The 18,974-nt window shown below is 38.1% G+C and overlaps 2 protein-coding genes across 4 annotated transcripts in view; one reads left to right on the forward strand and one right to left on the reverse strand.

The window, feature by feature from the left end:
• Positions 1-4,091, forward strand: part of LOC147410914 (Single hybrid motif superfamily protein) — an 89,162-nt gene extending 85,071 nt beyond the window's left edge. For both annotated transcript variants that reach the window (XM_086441656.1, XM_086441650.1), the window contains one exon: positions 3,688-4,091. In XM_086441656.1, the coding sequence (XP_086297782.1) occupies positions 3,688-3,816 (129 nt within the window). In that variant the 3' untranslated portion in view covers positions 3,817-4,091. The remainder of the gene's footprint in view (positions 1-3,687) is intronic.
• Positions 4,092-5,661: 1,570 nt separating this feature from the next.
• On the reverse strand, positions 5,662-17,116 carry LOC147410918 (uncharacterized). 2 transcript variants are annotated; one of them, XM_086441645.1, is made up of 6 exons: positions 16,969-17,116; positions 16,754-16,867; positions 15,567-15,610; positions 7,535-7,688; positions 7,218-7,277; positions 5,662-7,117 (listed from the first exon to the last, which is right to left on the reverse strand). In XM_086441645.1, the coding sequence occupies exons 1-6, from the start codon at positions 17,024-17,026 to the stop codon at positions 6,843-6,845; spliced, it is 705 nt and encodes a 234-aa protein (XP_086297771.1). In that variant the 5' UTR covers positions 17,027-17,116; the 3' UTR covers positions 5,662-6,842. The 2 variants fall into 2 exon arrangements, with proteins under 2 accessions (XP_086297771.1, XP_086297766.1); XM_086441640.1 differs by having other exon boundaries at positions 15,567-15,622.
• Positions 17,117-18,974: the final 1,858 nt, after the last annotated feature.

Consider the following 18,974-nt stretch of genomic DNA (forward strand, 5'->3'; position numbering starts at 1 on the left):
CCTATCCCTCTAAGATGCGACTCGGAACACGGTTTAGAAGAAAAGAAGCAGTGAGGTCTGTCATATTCCAATATGCCTTTGGAATATGCATTCCACAAAGAAGACAATGGACAATGTTCATGAGGTGACGATTCTTGCATTCCATTACCTCGTTCTACTCAAGAGGATAAGGACAGGTCGACTGGTGAAGTATACCATGCTCATGAAGATGGGAGTGAATTCCATCAAATATATATTCTCCCCCATTATCAGACCTAAGAGATTTAGTAGTGATATTATACTGAATCTGAATTATTTTAAAAAAAGTTAACAAAAATTTGGAGCATCTCAAAATGAGAACGCATCAGATAAACCCAAGTGCAACGAGGACAGTCATCTATAAATATAACATGTCTATGACCATTAAAGGTAGTAGCAGAGGAAGGCTTTCACACATTAGAATGAACTAAATCAAATATTACATTAAATTGATGCATACGAGGAATATAAGAAGTACGTGTGTTTAGAAAGTTCACACACAGAGCACTGAAATTTGTATTTACTACAAACAGTTTTTAAAACATGAAATAAATAACATTAGTGCTGAAAATTGACATGTCATAAGCAAGCATGCCTTAAATCTATAGTCGGGATGAAAACGTGTGGCTCCCAGAGGACGGAAGCACAGAAGTCGGAACAGCATTAAGCTGAGATCCAAACAAGTATTGTCCATCCCTCTCATATCTCTTGCCATAAATCTTCTTCGAAGTCAAGTCTTGAAAAATACAATGAGTAGGAAAAAAGGTAACTGAGCAATTTTGAGATTTAGTAATACTACTCACAAACAAGATTAAGAGATATGTGAGGGACATGAAACACGAAATCTAAGAAAATCCTAGAAGATAAAAGGATGATACCCTTGTTCTGCAAGAGATCTATCAGAAAGGCAAACCTCCCTATTAGTGGTGGGAAAAGTAGAATAAGTAAAATGCTAAAATTATCAGTCATGTGATTAGAGGCACCGAGATCAATAACTCATGTAAGAGGAGCAGAGCCAGACTAAGTGACATTAAAAGTAGAGGATGTACCTAGAGGCGTAGTATCCGAGATCACAGTCGAAGATGAGTAGATACGAGCATGAATCTGATATCAGATAATAATAGCAATCTAAGTCTGTAGTGTTGCAAATCAATATTACCAAGTGAAGGAGGATCAGTGAGAGGAATGGATGACGACTCTACTTTAGTGGGACGAGAAGCAGACTGTCCCAAAGATGGAGAGTGCAACAGATGGGGATAGAGCTGAAAGCAATGGGTCTTCTCATGGCCATCCTTTCCACAATGATTGCAAGGCCACTCCTTTACCACGACCATGGCTGCCATGACCACAATTCCTAGATCCTAGATTACGAGAATTGGAGAAACTCGAGTTGGTTGTTAGAGCCATCTGATATGTAGTTGGAGTAGAAAGAATGTTAGAGACATGAATTTGAGAAGGAACAATACGACTACAACACTCATCATTGTCAATGGTTGCAAATATCTCAAATAAAGGAGGTAAAATAGTGGTATTAAGGATTTGGGTCCTAAGTGCCTCAAATTCAGGGCGTAAACCCATAAGAAACTGGTATGTTTGTTGTCGAGCAATTCTCTTAACCACAAACCTGACTACTTCTACAGGTAACTCAACCATAGACTCATAATGGAAGAGTTCCTCCCAACGGGACCTGAAAAAATCCAAAATAATCAGCTACACTCTGTGTTCCTTGGGTAGCTTGGGCAATGTCTCAGTAAAACTCATAAATCCTCGAGTCATTTCTAGTGTGAGCAAGGCACAAAAATAGTTTAATTAGATGAACAAACCCAATACAGAAAAATTATCGCAGCATGTGATTAAATCCCTATCGCAACATACAATAAAGAGAATAAGAAAAAAAGAGATAAAAGACCCCGAAAGGGGAGAAGGTCTAAGAAAGCTACTCGAGGTTAGGATTTAGTGAATAAAGAGGAGAAGAAAGCAAGGAAGGAGGGGAGCCAAGGAGAAGGGATGGAATTCCTTGGTTCTGACACCAAAAAGATTTTGAGAAGAACAGTCTCTTTGTGAGAGTTTGGCAGGAATTTATGTTAATAAAATAGTCAAAAGACAAAAATACCCTTACAAATCAGAAATAAATAAAAGCTATAGCTAAATAACAACTAGAGCTAAAATAACTCGATTATTTCCAATAGAAACCAGCCTGAATCCAACAACTAGAGGAATAATCGATTTTAGTACTCTCTTTTTGTGAAGCATGAAAGGAAAAAAATGCAATGACCTTTGTTCCAATTATCTTTCCATGCTCATGTGGTGAGGATGTTTTCAAAAATTCTATTTGGGACAATTAGGAGCATTTTTGCCTCTTAAAACTAACATATGTATTGCTTAACTACTCCCCCCCCCCAAAAAAAAAAAAAAAAAAAAAACCAATCTAAACACGTACACACACACACACACAAAAGGTGAATGATTTTAATGGTGTTGTACTTTTCATCTTCCATACCATTTACTTGTAAAAAAAAAATCTTCAATACCATTAAAAATTATGACAATCTTTTTGATATTTTATGTACAATGAGTATTTCTGTCATTTAGCAATAAACAGTATTGCCAAGGGAGATTATGTAATGAATCTCCAAAGTAGGATTTTGAGTGTTTCTTTAAGTTTAGGGGAGAACATGTAAATTATATACGACTTTGGGGTCTGCCCCGTAAAAGACTCCAGAAGAAATGGAATAAAAAAGGGTCTGGTTGTGCTTAGACCCATAGCTCAGTTGGTTTGAATCGTTTGACACATTGCAAAACAACTTTGAGGTAGTGGGATCAAGTCCAGCTTACCCATGAACAAAGGGGTCTGGTTATTAAAAAAAAAAATAGAATGGTTAATCGCATCCAAGACTATATTCAGGGGTGGAGCCAGGATTTTGTCTACATGGGGCTACTAGAAATTCTTGCGAGGACAATAGCAGTGGATTTTTATTTTTGTTGCTGTTATCAGTCGCAGTATAAATCCTTATAGGTTTTAAAAATTCTTGTGGGGGCAAGTGCCCCCCATTGCACACCCACTGTAAATCTGCCCATCCATATTTACTTCATTGTTTGGTGCATGATATAAAAAATGTTGGCATTGCAATATAATCTCTCTTCAAATTTGACATAATTTCTTCCTTGAACTGGAAATGAAATTTGAAAGAAAAAGTAAAGCATGTTACTTCAAATTCTTTTGACTCACTTTAAACTGAGGTCTCACTAAGTATCCCAATAATGAAATGTTCCTTCAATCAATTCTGCACTTGAAACTTGTAAAGCATGTCAAAGTGTTCTTTTATTTATTATGATTTTGCCAATCTTAGGTTGAGGGTTGTTGGCAATATGCTTTAAAAACTCAGAGAGATGGATATTACCATTTTCTTACGGCCTTATTGTTTCATTGGTCATTAGATTTTACAGATTTTAGGGGAATTCTTCAATGACTGGGACACGGTTGTATATCCATAGTTCTTTCAGTTTTCCCTTGTTATGTTGCATAGTGGTTTACCCATAAATTTCTTTGCCTTATTTCTTTAGTTTATGACCTTAATAAATCCTTGGAACATAGCTAATTATTTCATGGTCATAGCTGTAAAAGGCATCCAAAACTGTGAAGATAATCATATATGTTCCATAAATCAGGTCAACGGGAGCCCTTATGACAATGGATGGATCATAAAGGTGGATATGAGTGATGCGGCAGAGATTAAGACTCTGATGGACTCAGATCAGTACTGTAAGTTCTGTGAAGAAGAAGATGCTAAGCACTGAAATGTGTGTAGTTAAGGTTATACATCTGCACGAAGTCAGATCTTCCATAAAAGGTTGTGTCGATTGCTCTTGGAGGCATCACAGTACAAGAGCCATGACTAGAAATTCACTCTTTGTTTCTTACGTTCTTGCTTCAACCATGTGTTGTTAATGGCACACATTGTTTGTCTTTTCCATTGATATCTGAGACCTAAAGTGCTTGAGAATAATTTTGATATTGTTCAACTGAACTTAGTTGAATATAGTGGTATCAGGGAGGCTCTTGAATGTCTGTACATGCGTGCGTCGTGCTCGCACCAGATTTTATCCAAATTTTCAGTAGGGTTGAGGTGATTAGCCATGGAAAGCAAAGAAGACAAAATTGTTCAAAAAAGAAATTAAAAAAAAACCTAAAAAAAGTGATTTTCTGACATGCCCTCAACATGCTCCCCTTGTTAGCAATTCGGAATATGGCAAAAACTTGGTTCATGAGGAATTTGAGTTTTATATGATTTTGGAGTGCAAAAATCCGGCCAAAACTTTGATAAATGGAAAATATGTTGTATATTCTTGTGTGTATTATAGTTTCATTTCAAAAACAAAAAATTTGGCAATTTGATAGTGATGGTGAGATGAGATTGGTGATGCTAATTGTGGTACTAATGATGGTGGAAATAATGACTTTGAGATTATTGTTCCAAATTAAGGCGTGATCTTATATAAATGTAGAGGGTATTGTCATTATTTTTTTAAAGGATAACAGGGACATTGGTCATGTAAAAAAGTGGATTCCTCCAACATTTTGAAATATGGCTGCTTCAAAGTTGACTTGTGTTACATGTCACAATTTATAAGTTCACACTTTGAAACATATAAGTTGCAGAATTTTTTTTTGTTCCACCGAGTTTTATAAAAATTCGTAAAATTATTCTTTACAAACTTAAAATCCATGAATTATTCAGAACAGTTAAATCATCTGGAGAATAATATGTTTATTGAAAAAAATATATGTATGAAAGATTCATGAATTTTTCAAGAATTAAACAGGAGATCGCTAACAAGGCATGCACCCATAAGCCCTCAGATGTGGCATGTGTTGGACGTTATGTATCCAGAGAGAAATCCCATGCCATGTCAGGGCATATCAGAAAATCACGACTCAAAAAAGAAAACAACCCCCCCCCCCCCCTCCCCCTCCCCTCCTTCCTCCCACCTGCATAAATGACCTACATCTCGTTTATAAGAGACTGACCTAAACGCCCTTATCTTCAATCTCTTGCTGATTTAGTCCCCGAAAACAGTCATCTTCAACCTTATGGTGATATTTTTAACTCTCTTCCTTAAACTAAACTCTTTTCTTCAAAGTGTTTGATGGATGGAAAGTTCCACCAAGTGCAATCTTAGCTACCATTCACAGCTGATGCTAACAGACCTGAAAATGAGCCCCATTGCTTTGTGCCCTCACCAGATTCAAGCTGATTTGTTCTTGGCATCTGTGTGGACTCATATTGGAAATTAACATGAACGAAAAGGCAGACCCAGGAAGAAGCCTCAAAGATGTAAATCAGAGATAAAACAAACATGTAATTGTATACAGGCTATAGTTTCATTGTAAAATTACAACATCCTTACTTCGGTGTGATTTTCCAGTTATGGGCAGTCCGAGGCCCACTTGCTATGCCTTCGTAATATCGAGATTCAAGCTTTTGGTTGTTCCAGGCCTTCATGAAGCCTGAGAAAAGCTCATGTGCAGCCTCAGATGAAAGGTCGGAGAAAAACATCCCTTTCTCTTCTTTCAACCAGGTTGCAAACTCATTGTTCTTCGAGTAGTAGTCATCATTGGATAGTTCTTGGAAATCCTGTTTTTGAGGAGAAAACCCAAGCATCAGAATGACAGTACGATGTTCGCATTAATTATCTTTCAACCAAAATTAATAGGTCCACTTACAATCAACAAAGAATGTAAAGAGATCTCAGATAACATTTCTTGTGTCGCATAAACCAAAACCTCTTGTATTTCAGGAAAATTTTGGCTAAGCCAGTATTCATGAAGTTCAAATGATCAAATTTAACATGATTGAATACACTAGCTTATCATCCTACATGCTACATCCTTAACAAGATGATAACCAAAATCACTCGCTATAATGAGAAATAGTCCAAAAGAATAATTTAATCGAGCTGCAAGCAATCAGCATGAATTTTACACGGATCATCGAAGAGATGGCCCACCAATTGAAAGATCCATATCATTGATTTGATGGAGCACATATACAAGGGATGCAAAACAATTGAGAGGTTTTTTCACTGTAACCCAAATTTGGAAGCTCTAAAAAAGTGAGAAAAATCAAAATAAGATGGATAATGGTTGAAAGAAAGATCTGTAGATACTCTTGGGCAAAAGATAAAAGCTCTAGATACAGTGGCGTGAGAAAATAGGATCCACATTTCAAGACTCAATTAGTTGGGCATTGGGGTGCCCCACCAATTGAAACCCATATATCACTAATTGATTGGCCCTTGTGGGACATAAAATTCTTTTTATGTGTGTGAGGTTGTGGGTGGGGGCAGGGGGGCATTGCAATCTGCATATTTGGTTTTTTCAGTTCCAAAAAATCCTTTTTGGACTCTTTGGCCTCTCCTCCTCCAACACAAGAACTCTTCACCTTTCTCCTTTTCCTTCTAGAGTAGAAACCCGAACAACCCACTCTTCTAATCTCCAAACCAAAAGTGTTTTTAAACACACCAAACAAAAAAAAACCTTTTTTTTTTTGGGGGGGGGGGGGGAAGAGATTCCTTGACAACTACAAGAAAACAGAAATAGGGAACCAAATCAGTTAACAAAAAGAAAATAAATACCATAAAAAAAGAAAATAAATGGAAATTTACTCCCCGCCCCGAAGAATTGTAAAAAAGAGAATTGTCAAGTCTCATAATGAGAGCTTCGCAAATATTTATATTAACTAATATGTGAATAGACATAAATGCCCTTAACATAGAAATAAATAGAAAACTAATAATAAACTACATTATTCCAATACTCCCCTTCAAGTTGGGGTAAATAAATCAACCAAACTCAACTTGATAAGGTGAGAATTAGTGACAGATGGACCAACAGACTTCGTAAGTACGTCGGCAAGCTGATCTAATGAAGACACAAATACTGTCTGAAAAGCACCAGATCGGACTTTCTCCCTGAGAAAGTGGACATCAACCTCTATATGCGTAGTTCTATCGTGAAGAACAAAGTCAAAAGCAAGCATGATAGCAGACTTGTTGTTGCAGAACAATATGGAGGAACTAAAGACAGGAAATCCCAACTCTGTTAACAAAGACCGAAGTCAAATAAGCTCATGTGCCAAGGGCCATAGCTCGATATTCAACTTCAGTAGAAGAATGAGAAACTACACTCTGTTTCTTACCTTTCCATGAGATCAAATTACTACCATGGAAAGTGCAAAAACCAGAGGTAAATCTCCTATCTGTAAGAGAACCAGCATAATCAACATCAAGTAGCAAAGAATGCAATAAACGATGTCAAGATGAGAAGTGCGTGGAGCATGCATGAACTTACTGACTACACTAACCGCAAAGGTCAAATCTGGTCTACTGTAAGTCGGATAAATCAGATGGCCTATGAATTTATGATAAGAATGATCAAATAATAGATCACTAGATTCTGCATGAAGGTGATGATTTTGATCCATAAGAGAGAAAACAGGATGACAACCAAGCATACCAGTGTCCTGAAGAAGATCCAATGTGTATTTGCGTTGAGATACCGAAATACCACTACGAGAGCAGACCACTTCTATCCCCAAGAAGTACTTGAGAGGACCCAAGTTCTTCACCTCAAATGTACGACCCAATAATACCTTTACCCTGTCAATCCACTGAGTATCATCTCCAGTCAAGATAATATCATCCACATAAACCAGAACAATAGTGTAACGGCCATCCAATCCTTATCATATAAAACAAGTATGATCTGAGTGGTATCTAGAAAACTCCATAGATAAAATGACCTCAGAAAAACATTGAAATTAGACTCGATGAGACTACTTCAGGTCATACAGAGATTTGCAAAGGGGACATATCTTCCCAGAATACTCCTCTTGAATACGAAATCCAGGAGGGGGAGTCTATATAGATAACTTCAATTAGATAACCAATCAGAAATGCATTCTTAACATCGACTTGGAGAAGAGGCCATGAGTGACATGCAACTAGAAAGATAAGGAGGCGAACAGTGGTAAGTTTAGTTATAGGGGCAAATGTAGCGTCAAAATCCTTTCCAGGAGTTTACGGAGACAAATTCAGAGAGAATTTTTAAGAACAAAAAAATAAAGCATTACAAAAAGTCTGCAAAGCCTAGATAATATAATGGGATAGGAGCCACCTCGAGTGTCTCATGGAGTCTATGCTTGAAGAGGCTGGAAATTATATGACTCTGAATGCAATGAGCATGATATGCTGTCCCTTTCATCTGATCGGAGAATTTGTTTTATGTTGGATGGTTATGACTCATAGCAGTGTTGATATGACTCTGAGTGCAATGAACATGAATAAACCAGGAGATTCAGATGTGTGGGAGCAGGAACTCTCAATTGATGCCAAAAACTTCAAGTTTGTCTGGCCAAAATGTAGTAGACTTTCGGAACTTAAGAGTGGTGGAATCCAGCAGGAGAGGGACTTCCACCTTGGTGTTCAGCATCAAATAAGTGCTATGACTTCAGGAGTTCCTTGAAGAAGCTTTAAGTAGACCTCTTCAGAAATCTAACGAAAAAATCAGTAACTTCTTCAGGTGTGAAGGTGGTGGAAAGGGTTTTTATCTGAGAATTGCGCTCACGAGGGATGGAAGGGGATCACCAGTTTTGTTTTTTCCAGTAGGTAAAGAACTCCTTGGCTAGAGGAAATTTGGAGTTATGTTAAAGCAAACTAGTACAACAGGGGAGATGAAGGCAACAGGGGGCCCAGAGTAAGAGGGGGAAAGAGGATTCATGCCTCCAACCAGAACTTTTGTTGAAAGAGCTTCAATGCATGGCGGCGTGGCTGCTAAAGAGAGGGGTTTAGTTATGTTAAAGCAAACTAGTACAACAGGGGAGATTAAGGTAACAGGGGCCCCAAAGCAGCAAGTGGAAAGAGGATTCACGCCTCCAACTAAAACTTTGGTTGAAAGAGCTTCATAGGCTGCTGGCATGGCTATTGAAAAGAGGGGTGTAGGAGAGATTCTGGCACAAATTGATGTCCGGTTTTGGTATTTGGAAGAGAGGGATTTTGTGCGAGAAGTCAACTGATTTGATATCCTGGGATACAATTGCATGTGCTTTGAAAAATAGGTTTGGGTCCTTTAGGAGATTGCTCCGGATATCCACCAAGGAAGCAGTGTCCTTAGCACCAACCATGGCCATCAAAACAGCTTTATGTAAGGAGGCCTCCCTAATGATAGAGTAAAAAACCATTAAGCTTAAGGGACGGCGTACAAAAGTTAATGTTGTCCCCTCGAGCTGGTTTTCAGGCCCAACGTGGGTCGAGATTTGGGGACTTACATTCTTCTTGTGGGAAGAGCTGCACTTGAGAAAGATAAGAGAAGTGCTAGGTGGCCTATTAAAAATTGATGAGAATACTCCGAGGTGGGAAATCTCTAGGAGACGCAGTTGTTTTACTAGCAAATAGTGTAGCTTCAATCCCTAGAAGCATGGTGATTAGCTGTGGAAGATTCACATATATGATTTCCTTAAAGATTGCGCAGTTGGATGACAAATCGCAAGCTCCGGAAGATTCAGAGGTAGTTGGTGATGTTGATGAACCACCGGTAGAGGTGTTGTCGTTTGTGAGTGGTGACAAAGTTACCCCAGGGAGCTCTGCTCATAGAAAATGGATTGGGTCCAGAAAAATTGGGGTGCCATTATCAACACCTAAACCTAGATGGAGATTTAACCGTAGGGTTAGAAATCGAGTTAAGCACGTGTCAATTTTTAAATTTCAAACCACTACAACGGGCAGAGGGTAATCATGATTGGTAAGAGAGTAGTGACAGTCAGATGATGGAACAAGTGGCAATTCTGTTGGTGACAAGATATCGCAAACAACAACACGCAGAAAGGTTGTGAGTTGCAAAGGGAAACATGGCTAGGCCAAGCTTTTCATACCAAAAGCCTGAAGATTCAAGGTCTTAGGTAGGATTACATTACGGGCCGAAACACAATGAAGAGGCCCAATGAATATAACCATGCTGGGCGGAAACTAGTATGAGCTCTAAAGCCTAATCATAGTAGGCAGGCCTCAAGCGAAACTTGGAATGCTTTTCTCATGTGTATAGGAACAATGGGCCTTGAACAGTTTAAATGGGGTCTAGGGAAGTGTATTATGGTTAGTAAGAAGGATCCACGGGCTTGTCAGGAGGCTCGATCACCGGTTGTGCTCAAAACAAAATGAATCCAAGGACTATGATGTTTAATGGGCAATCAACACACGGGCTAGGTCAAGGTACTCAAATCTTTACACTTTTACCAAGTGGGTGCCCTTCGTCACTCACAGAAATATGACCATTCACATTTACAAAAAACAATTGTCCAGGCCATTGAGGGGGTATCAGAAGGATTGCCAGGAAGGACTTCCAAGGTCATAGCATAGGAGAAGACTAATTTCAGCGAAACATTAGAGGGCAACAAGCTGAAGCTCAACAAATAAAGACTTGATCCCCATCGAAAGGGTGTTTCGAAGGCTTTGCATGGATCTTCAACATCAAGTACCTCTGAACTATTCCTCCATCACTCCAGGTATGTTGGGTGGGGGAAGTTTTTTTTCTTTGGAACTTGAAATTCTCTCCTGACTCTGGTCAGCTTCAAACCACTGACGGTTTTTCGAAATCTTTTTAGCTTTCAAATTTGATTTCGGCAAGTAGTTGTTGGTCAGTCCCCTTCTTTTTCTCCTATACTTTTCTTCCATTTTATCGCATATCCTGATGGGTTTGTTCATTTGTAGGTGAGGAGACTAGCAATGACTTGGCTCTGTTTAGTAAGGATCCTCTCCTTGTAACGTCAAAAGGGATTCCTCAATCGGCTCTAGATCAAGCTGAGTTGTTGGACTTTATGGGCCTGTATCAGTGCAACCCTCCTCCGGAGGTGGTGGGTATTGATTTCTCTGAGGCTCAAGCTAGGAACATAGATAAAAGAGGAAGGGGAACAAATATGGATGTAACACCACTAGATCTCCTAGATGTTCAGATCCCTGATGGTGAGGTGGATGAGGAGATGTTGAAGGGTCTGTTGGAGAAGGAGACATTTGATTGGTTGATAAGTAGAATGCCAAGCATAGCAATATTGATGGGTGTTTATCGGAGCAAAAAGCAGAGAACACCTACTCTTATTCTGAAAATTATGACAGGGGAGAATAAAGAAAGCCCCAATTAAGCTGAATAAACTCTTGAAAAATGATTCGGAACAAGTAGGAAACTTGAGAGTCTACTTTGTCTGAGCATGAGGGTGGAACCCCGAATTTGTCGAAAAAAGACTCAAGACTAAGGAAAAAAGCAAAGGAGCTTGTGAAGAGCTTGAGTGATCCAATTCTTAGAATTGAGGGCTCAAGGAGGAAAACACGGGTAGAAACGGGGGTTAAATGATTAAGCTGCTCTCTTGGAATGTGAAAGGATTAGGGGATTGGAGAATAAGGGCAGCGGTGAAAGCAGTCATTAGGTCTAATAAAATGCATTTGGTTGTTCTTAAGGAGTCAAATTTGAGTGTGTGATGAGTCAATCTGTAAGGAGCTTTGGGAGGGTAATGTGGGGTGGTGTTAGCAACCATCAATCGGTGCTTCGGGAGGCATTATTGTGATGTGGGATAAGGATAAGCTTAGGGTTGATGATTTGTTAGTTGGGGCTTTCTCGATTTTCGTGTTATGCATAGTGGATGATGATCTCAACTGGGTTTTCATAGGTGTGTATAGCCCAAATAAGGTGTCGGAGAGAGCACAATTTTGGAATAAGCTTAAGGACGTGGCTGGTTATTGGGATAGGCCATGGTGCCTAGGAGGAGACTTCAATACTGTCAAGTTTGCCAGTGTAAGAAGAGGGAGTAATCGAAAATCTAAAAGTATGCAAGATTTTGGTCGTTTTATCAACTAGTACGCTTTGGAAGACCCATCATTGGAAGGTAAAACCTTCACTTGGACTAACAATCAAGAAGGCTTTGGCGATTTGGTTGATGGGTGGTGGAAGGCGTTTCAATTCAACGAGGACCCAAGATTTGTTTTTTAAAAGCAAACTAAAGGCTCTCCGAGCTAGGTTAAAAGAATGGAATGTGGAGGTGTTGGGGAAAATTGACGCAAAAAATAAATCCATTCTTGAGAACATTGGGAGATTGGATCATAAAGAAGAGAATTTGGGGCTTACAAGTGATGAGAAGTTGGAAAGAACAAATTTAAAAGCGGAGTTTCAAAAGGTGGCTTTGATGGAAGAAGTGAGTTGGAAACAAAAATCGGGCATGAAGTGGTTGAATGAAGGAGATAACACAAAAAATTTCACAAGGTCGTGAATTCTAGTAGGAGCCATAACCATATTAGAAATCTTAAGATTGATAGGGTTTTCGTGGAGGGCAAGGCGGGAATTAGGGATGGTATTGTGGGGCTCTATAAAAAATTATTTGAGAAAGAACAAGAGGTGCACCCCATTCCCGAGCTTCTAGAGTTGGGTTCCATTTCATTTGTTCAAAGCGAGTGGCTAGAAAGGGGTTTTGAGGAAGAGGAGGTTCTTGGGGCTTTGTGTGAAGATAAAGCTTCAGGTCCTGACGGCTTTACCATAACTTTCTTTAAGAAATGTGGGAATATGATATAAGAGGATCTGATGTTGGTTTCAAGGACCTTCATGATGGAAAAAATTTGGATTATGGCCTCAACTGTTCCTTTATCGCTTTGATACCCAGGAAGGCTGGAGTAGATAACTTGGCTGACTTCAGACCAATCAGCCTGGTGGGATCGACCTACAAGATCATAACAAAGGTGTTAGCAAATAGATTGAAGGTCGTGGTTAAAGGTATGATTGATACTAAGCAAGGGGCCTTCGTGAAGGGACACCAAATTCTTGATGGTGACTAGTGGCTAATGAATGCATTGATAATTTGGTGTCTAGTGGCTAATGAATGCATTGATTCGAGAAGAGGTCAGGAAGGTCAAGTCTAGTGTGCAAAATCGATATGCATAAAGCTTATGATCATGTTAATTGGGCTTTTCTGAAGTATTTGATGCATCGTATGGGCTTTAGAGAGACGTGGGTTGGTTGGGTGATGAAATGTGTGATGACGGCCTCTTTCTCAATTCTTGTGAATGGGAGCCCCGTCAGTTTCTTTAGGAGTTCGCGTGGATTAAGGCAAGGGGATCCCCTCTCCCTATTGTTGTTTGTCTTGGTGGTGGAAGTGTTGGGGAAGTTTCTAAAAAGGGCGAATTTAATTGATGAATTATCGAGGTTTTTGGTAGGCGGGGATGACTCTAATGTGACTTTACTCCAATTTGTTGATAACACTGGTTTTTCTGGATGCGTCGGACGATCAAGTCAAGTATTTAAGGGGTGTGTTGTGTTGTTTTGAAGGGGTGTCAGGTTTAAGGATTAATTTTAGAAAGAACAAGTTGTTCGAGGTTGGGAGTGAGAATGGAGTTTCTAGATGAGCAGCTATGTTTGGGTGTCAAAAGGAGTCTTCATTGACTTTATATTTGGGTTTGCCTTTAGGAGTAGAGCACAAGAGTAAGTTGATCTGGGACTTTGTGATTGAGTGTATGGAGAAAAGGTTGAGTTATTGGAAAACATAGTATTTATCGAAGGGAGGAAAACTCACTCTAATCAAGAGTACGTTGGCAAGTGTTCCGGTCTATCACCTGTCTCTGTTTACTATCCCAAAAAGTGTAGAAGAAAGATTAGAAAAATTGGTTAGGGATTTTCTATGGCATAATAAGAATGGTGATAAAAACCCACATTTGGTGAAATGGAGGATGGTGTGCGACGCTAAGAGATATGGGAGTTTAGGAATCAGAGGGTTTAAGATCTCAAATCAGTCTTTGCTAGAAAAGTGGCTATGGAGATTCAAGGTGGAAACCAATAGCATTTGGAGGAAGACTATTAGAGCCGAGTATGGGGAAAGCTAGAACAGTTGGGAAGGTAGGGAGGTCAAATTTACATACGGGTGTAATGTTTGGAAAGGAATTAAGAAAGTTGGGTCGGAGTTTAAGAAGTGGGTGCGATTAGAGTAAGTAAGGGTGATAGAGTTAGATTCTGGGAGGATTGATGGTGTGGAGACTCAACACTTTGTTACCGTTTCCCTCTGCTATACAACCTGTCATTAAAAAAAGTGATGCCATGTGTTGCTTTCTTGAGCCCCGTAGGAAACGAACCTACGTGGGACTTGGGCTTTAGGAGGGAATTCAATAACGGGGAGATGCAGGATCTGCAAGATCTTACTACTCAGCTTGACCTTCTAAGTTGGGTGAATACGTAAGATGATGCTAGGGAGTAGATCCATACTAAAGGTTCCAATTTTTATGTGAGCTCATTTGCTTCAAGTATGGACATTCCTACTGATCACACATTGCAAATCACATTCAAGTTAATTTGGGGAAAAACCCCATCTAAGGTTTGTTTCTTCACTTGGACTGCTTCTCATAACAAATTATCTACTCTTGACCTCCTTATTAAGAGAGGTTTTGTGATCCTCAATTGTTGTTTCATGTGTTATTCGAAGGGGGAATTAGTTGATCATATCTTGATTCATTGTGAATTATCCTATCTCATTTGGTCGATTTCCTTCAACCATTTAAAGTGTATTCGGTCACACCTAAATCGTCATTGTCTATGTTCAAAGGTAGGGAGTCTAATTTGTTTTCAAGGAGAGAAAAATCCTTAAGAATTTACTTTCTTTTGCAATAACCTGGGGGCTTTGGTTGGAAAGAAATAAGAGGATTTTCAATGGGGAGGCTGCTTTTATCACAGACATTGTTTTTGACATTTTAGGTCTATTATGTTTTTTTTTTGTGTAAATTGTACCATGAATTCAAAGGAGTGTTCTTTGAGGAGTTAGTTTATCATTGGGATTCCTTATGTAACAGTTGATCTTCTTGTTTTGATTGGTCATCTCGACCGATCGTTGTCTGTAACTCTTTTTGGCATCTATGAAATTTATATTTATTATAAAATAAAATAAAAAACATAATGGAATGTATGGGAACCCATCCCAATTTGGAAGGATTAGGGATTGCAGATAGAGATCCCCAAAATTTTGTTTCCATCACCAACACAAAAGACTATTTCCCACACAAAACTATTATTGGTTTCTATCACGAAACAATTTTTTTTCTAATTTCTTTCAATCAAGCTTACACTTTGATAGTTCATGTCATATCATCAAATTGAACAATGTGTATGGATTGCCATAGTGACAAAGATACATGCTCATACATTGACATTTAACCCTCAAATGTAGCTCAATCTCAGAGGACACATCTCAGTTTGCATCACGGCGTCACCTACCAACAATCACTAATCAAGAATGTAAACTAAAGGAATGTATCAATCTTTGATTAAAAATAGTCATGAACAATAGATAGTAGCCACATCATCGACTACCCCACGTATTATTTCCTTTTTTATGCAACGATGGTTCTATAGGTGCATTCCCTCAAGTTGAGAGAAATATAATTACTCTCATTGCTACTTGAATTATGACAATAAAAAACATCAAAAATATAAATGTTTTGCACATTTGTAATTGGTAAATTAGTGAACTCACTGAATGACGATTGCGTTTGTGACGTTTGCGGTCATGTTTTTCACCTGATTTTTTTCCTGAAGAAAATTTTGTCAAGGGAACATGATGATATCCTTATAATAAAGCCTATCCATATAGGGTAGATGAAATTGAAATTATCTAATTTCCCCCAAACTGGCATGCTAGCAATTGTTAAGTAATAACAATTATCCCTAAAGAACAAGATAATTTCAATAAAATGAAATTCATGAATTGAAAAACCATATAAAATACTATTCAATTGTATATACCAAATAAAAATTTAAAACCTGGTATTGTTCAGTGAAATCATCAAATTCGAAAGAACAAAAAGGAATTTAAAAAAAGAGAAACTCTATGGCCACACTAACTTTTACTAAGAGCACCCCAATCCATGTGATATAGAGAAGTACATATATTGGGGTGCTCTTAGTAGATATTGGCGTGGCGATAGAAGCTCTCTAAAAGAAAGGAAGAAAAAAAAGTAAAACTATGGGTAGAGAGTTTTTGAACTGAGGATTTCATCCCAACCAAAGGGGTATAAAATAAAATTTTAACATATGATTTCCAATTAAAGCCTTATTCCAAAGATTTGGGTTTGGATAATTATAAAGCACCCCACGAATTAATAAGGGCAACCCACACCATAGCCGAATTGTTTTGTCTATATGGGTTAAAAGTTCCGGAATGAGCTGATTTTTGGTGAGGATGATCTATATGATGAAGAGATCATCCTCACCAAAAATCAACCCATTCTTAAACTTCTAACCCCATCAAAACAAGTTCAACAACCGTAAATCATCCCTTTTTTTTTTTTTTTTTTAAATCAGTTTTGATGGGGTTAGAAGTTTCAGAATGGACTGAGTTTTGGCAAGGATGATCTCCTCATCATAGAGATCATCCTCACCAAAAATCAGTTCATTCCGAAACCTTTAACCCATATAAAGACAACAATTTGGCTATGGTGTGGGTTGCCCTTATTAATTCGTGGGATACTTCTACAATTACCCTTTGGGTTTGGCTAAGCAGATCTTATTCCTAATTCCTCAATGTCTAAAGCCCTAATGCACAAAGAAACATGTTTCAATTTAGAGAAGAAAAAAAAAACACAAAACAACAGCTCGACCCAGACTGATAACAATTGAGAAAATATGAAGAAATAAAGAAAAGCCATGGATGATTAATTGAACCTTTATCCGAGTGGTTACTGTGTTTGGAATGCTTGTGAGATTTCTTCTCTCTCTTACTACTGCTACTTCTTTCCTTGTCATCTCTTGTTCTGTGTTTTTTGCTTCTGCCCTCATCTGCAAAGATAAGAGAGAAAAAAATCTGTGGGGTGAGTAGGGATATAGGTGGGATTTCGACAAAATGAAGTGGGTATTGGAGGATTTCGAATTTCGAAAACCTTCTGAGATTGAATTTGAAGGCGATCGTCTCTTCTTCGACTTTCTCTCGCTCCCCATTTTTCTCTTTTATCGATTTATCTTCTAATCTCTCTCTCTCTCGTCTGAGAACTGGAATTTGGGATCACAGCCATGGTTTTAAAACCAGGTATCTTTTTATTGTCTCGTCTCGTCTCGCTAACCCCTAAACCCGACCGATACCGAGTTGACTCGAACAGTCCGTCTCGTCTCGTACGAGTCAAACTGTTTAAACCAATGTTTTAAAAACCGGACTGGTCATTGACCTGTACGACTGACCGGGTCGATCCAAATTAATCTGACCGGTGGGTCAAACCGGTTGGACCCAAAATGAAATGTTAATTAAGTTTTTGGGTTCCTTCCTATTAATTAAGTTTTTAGAAATGTAGATATTTTAAGAATTCAAAAAAATTAAAAAGATAAATTTTTACATTTGAAATTTAATAGCTACTTTTTCAATTAGATAATACTGAAGTAACATTGTAAAGGACATTTCTGACGTGGATTTGTGTCATAATCATAGATGTTTTAATCGAGATACGAGTGAGATTTCGATGAAAAACATCTATGATTATGACATAAATCCATGTCAAAAATGTCCCCCACAATGTTACTCCAACACGACTCTTTTCACTGTTGATTTTGAATTGAATTTAAGAGTTGCATGGATTAAGCAAAAAATAAATATATTTTTAAATTTTATTTTATATGTTTCAATTTAGTTTGGTCGTGAATTTTAGATTGTTGTAGTCTAATGCAGCAATCCATGTGGATCAAACAATTAAAATCTTACTAAATTAGACTATTTTCCATTAATTTGAAAGAGTAAACCTCAAGTAAAGGGGTGTGTCATCAATTTCAAAACACAAAAGGACAATCCAAATAGTTACCAAATTGTAGAGGGGTATGTTAAAAATACCTAAAAATTGAGCTAGTCCTTTCACAAACCTGGTCGGGTCACTGATCTAACCGGTTGAACTGGGCGGGTCAGTTGATTTTTATAAAATTGATTTGTTCAAATGACTTGACCCATAGAAGTTAGCGGGTCTGATCCAACCTAGTCCGGTTTGATTTTTAAAACTCTGGTTTAAACTTAAATTATAGGAAAGTTATATTGACACGTCACTAAACTTTAAGGGCTAGCCAATATCTAAATAATAATTAAAGGCACCCTTCTCTTTGTCACCTCTCTGTCTTCTCCAGTGAACCAATATGTCAACCAACCATTTTCTCTCTCTCACTTACTCATTCTCCTCATTCGGCACAATGAAGATAACCCCCTCTCCGACACCTCCGCATCTTCTCCAGTGAACTAACGCGTTGGTCATTCTCTCTCTCTCTCCCTTTTTTTTTTTCTTGTTCTTCTCCTTCTGTTCCTCCTCCAATATTTCTTTTTCTTCTCTCTCTGACCTTAAGATTCAATAGAATCACAAGGGATGCCCTTTGACATGGAGTGCCCAAAACGTTTTTTCATTTTATTTTTATTTTGAAATTAGCCCGCTCTTAAAGATTATTGGCGTGTCAATAAAAGTTACCTAAATTGTATTAGAAGCTCTAGTGAAAAGTCTAATTTTTTAGGAGTGGTGCTTCTCGCCCCCACGAATACCCTCTTGCTGCCCATTTACTCATGGTGCCCCCTAATTTTTTATAATAATCTTTACACCCACTTAGTAAAATTCTTAAAAGTCACTTAATGAACTTTGTTAGGTTCAAAATCGAACTTATTTGAGATGATTTAGTAGGTACCTGCCAAATATTATAAAATCAATTTGGTATATACTAACATACAAAATACAAAGATTTACTAAAATTCTTAAAAGTCACCAGACGAACTTCGGTAGATTCAAAATCAGACTTATTTTAGCTGATTCAATAGGTGCTTACAGAACATTACAAAACCAATTCAGTATGTACTGTCATAGTAAACATAAAGATTTATATGAGAAAGTTTTGTTCAGTAGGTATTTATTGAACATATTTGATAAGAGCC

This window comes from Akebia trifoliata, chromosome 1, assembly GCF_017979445.1.
Source record: "Akebia trifoliata isolate Shusen 1 chromosome 1, ASM1797944v1, whole genome shotgun sequence".
In the NCBI taxonomy this organism is placed as follows: domain Eukaryota; kingdom Viridiplantae; phylum Streptophyta; class Magnoliopsida; order Ranunculales; family Lardizabalaceae; genus Akebia; species Akebia trifoliata.

Excerpts from the sequence above, each read along its gene's own strand:
- LOC147410918 (XM_086441640.1), bottom strand. The coding sequence starts at position 17,026 with ATGGGGAGCGAGAGAAAGTCGAAGAAGAGACGATCGCCTTCAAATTCA. Across the intron at positions 15,623-16,753 it reads CAGTAACCACTCGGATAAAG|GAAAAAAATCAGGTGAAAAA; the intron begins GTTCAATTAATC and ends AATTTTCTTCAG. Across the intron at positions 7,278-7,534 it reads GGATCTTCTTCAGGACACTG|ATAGGAGATTTACCTCTGGT; the intron begins GTATGCTTGGTT and ends GTTCTCTTACAG.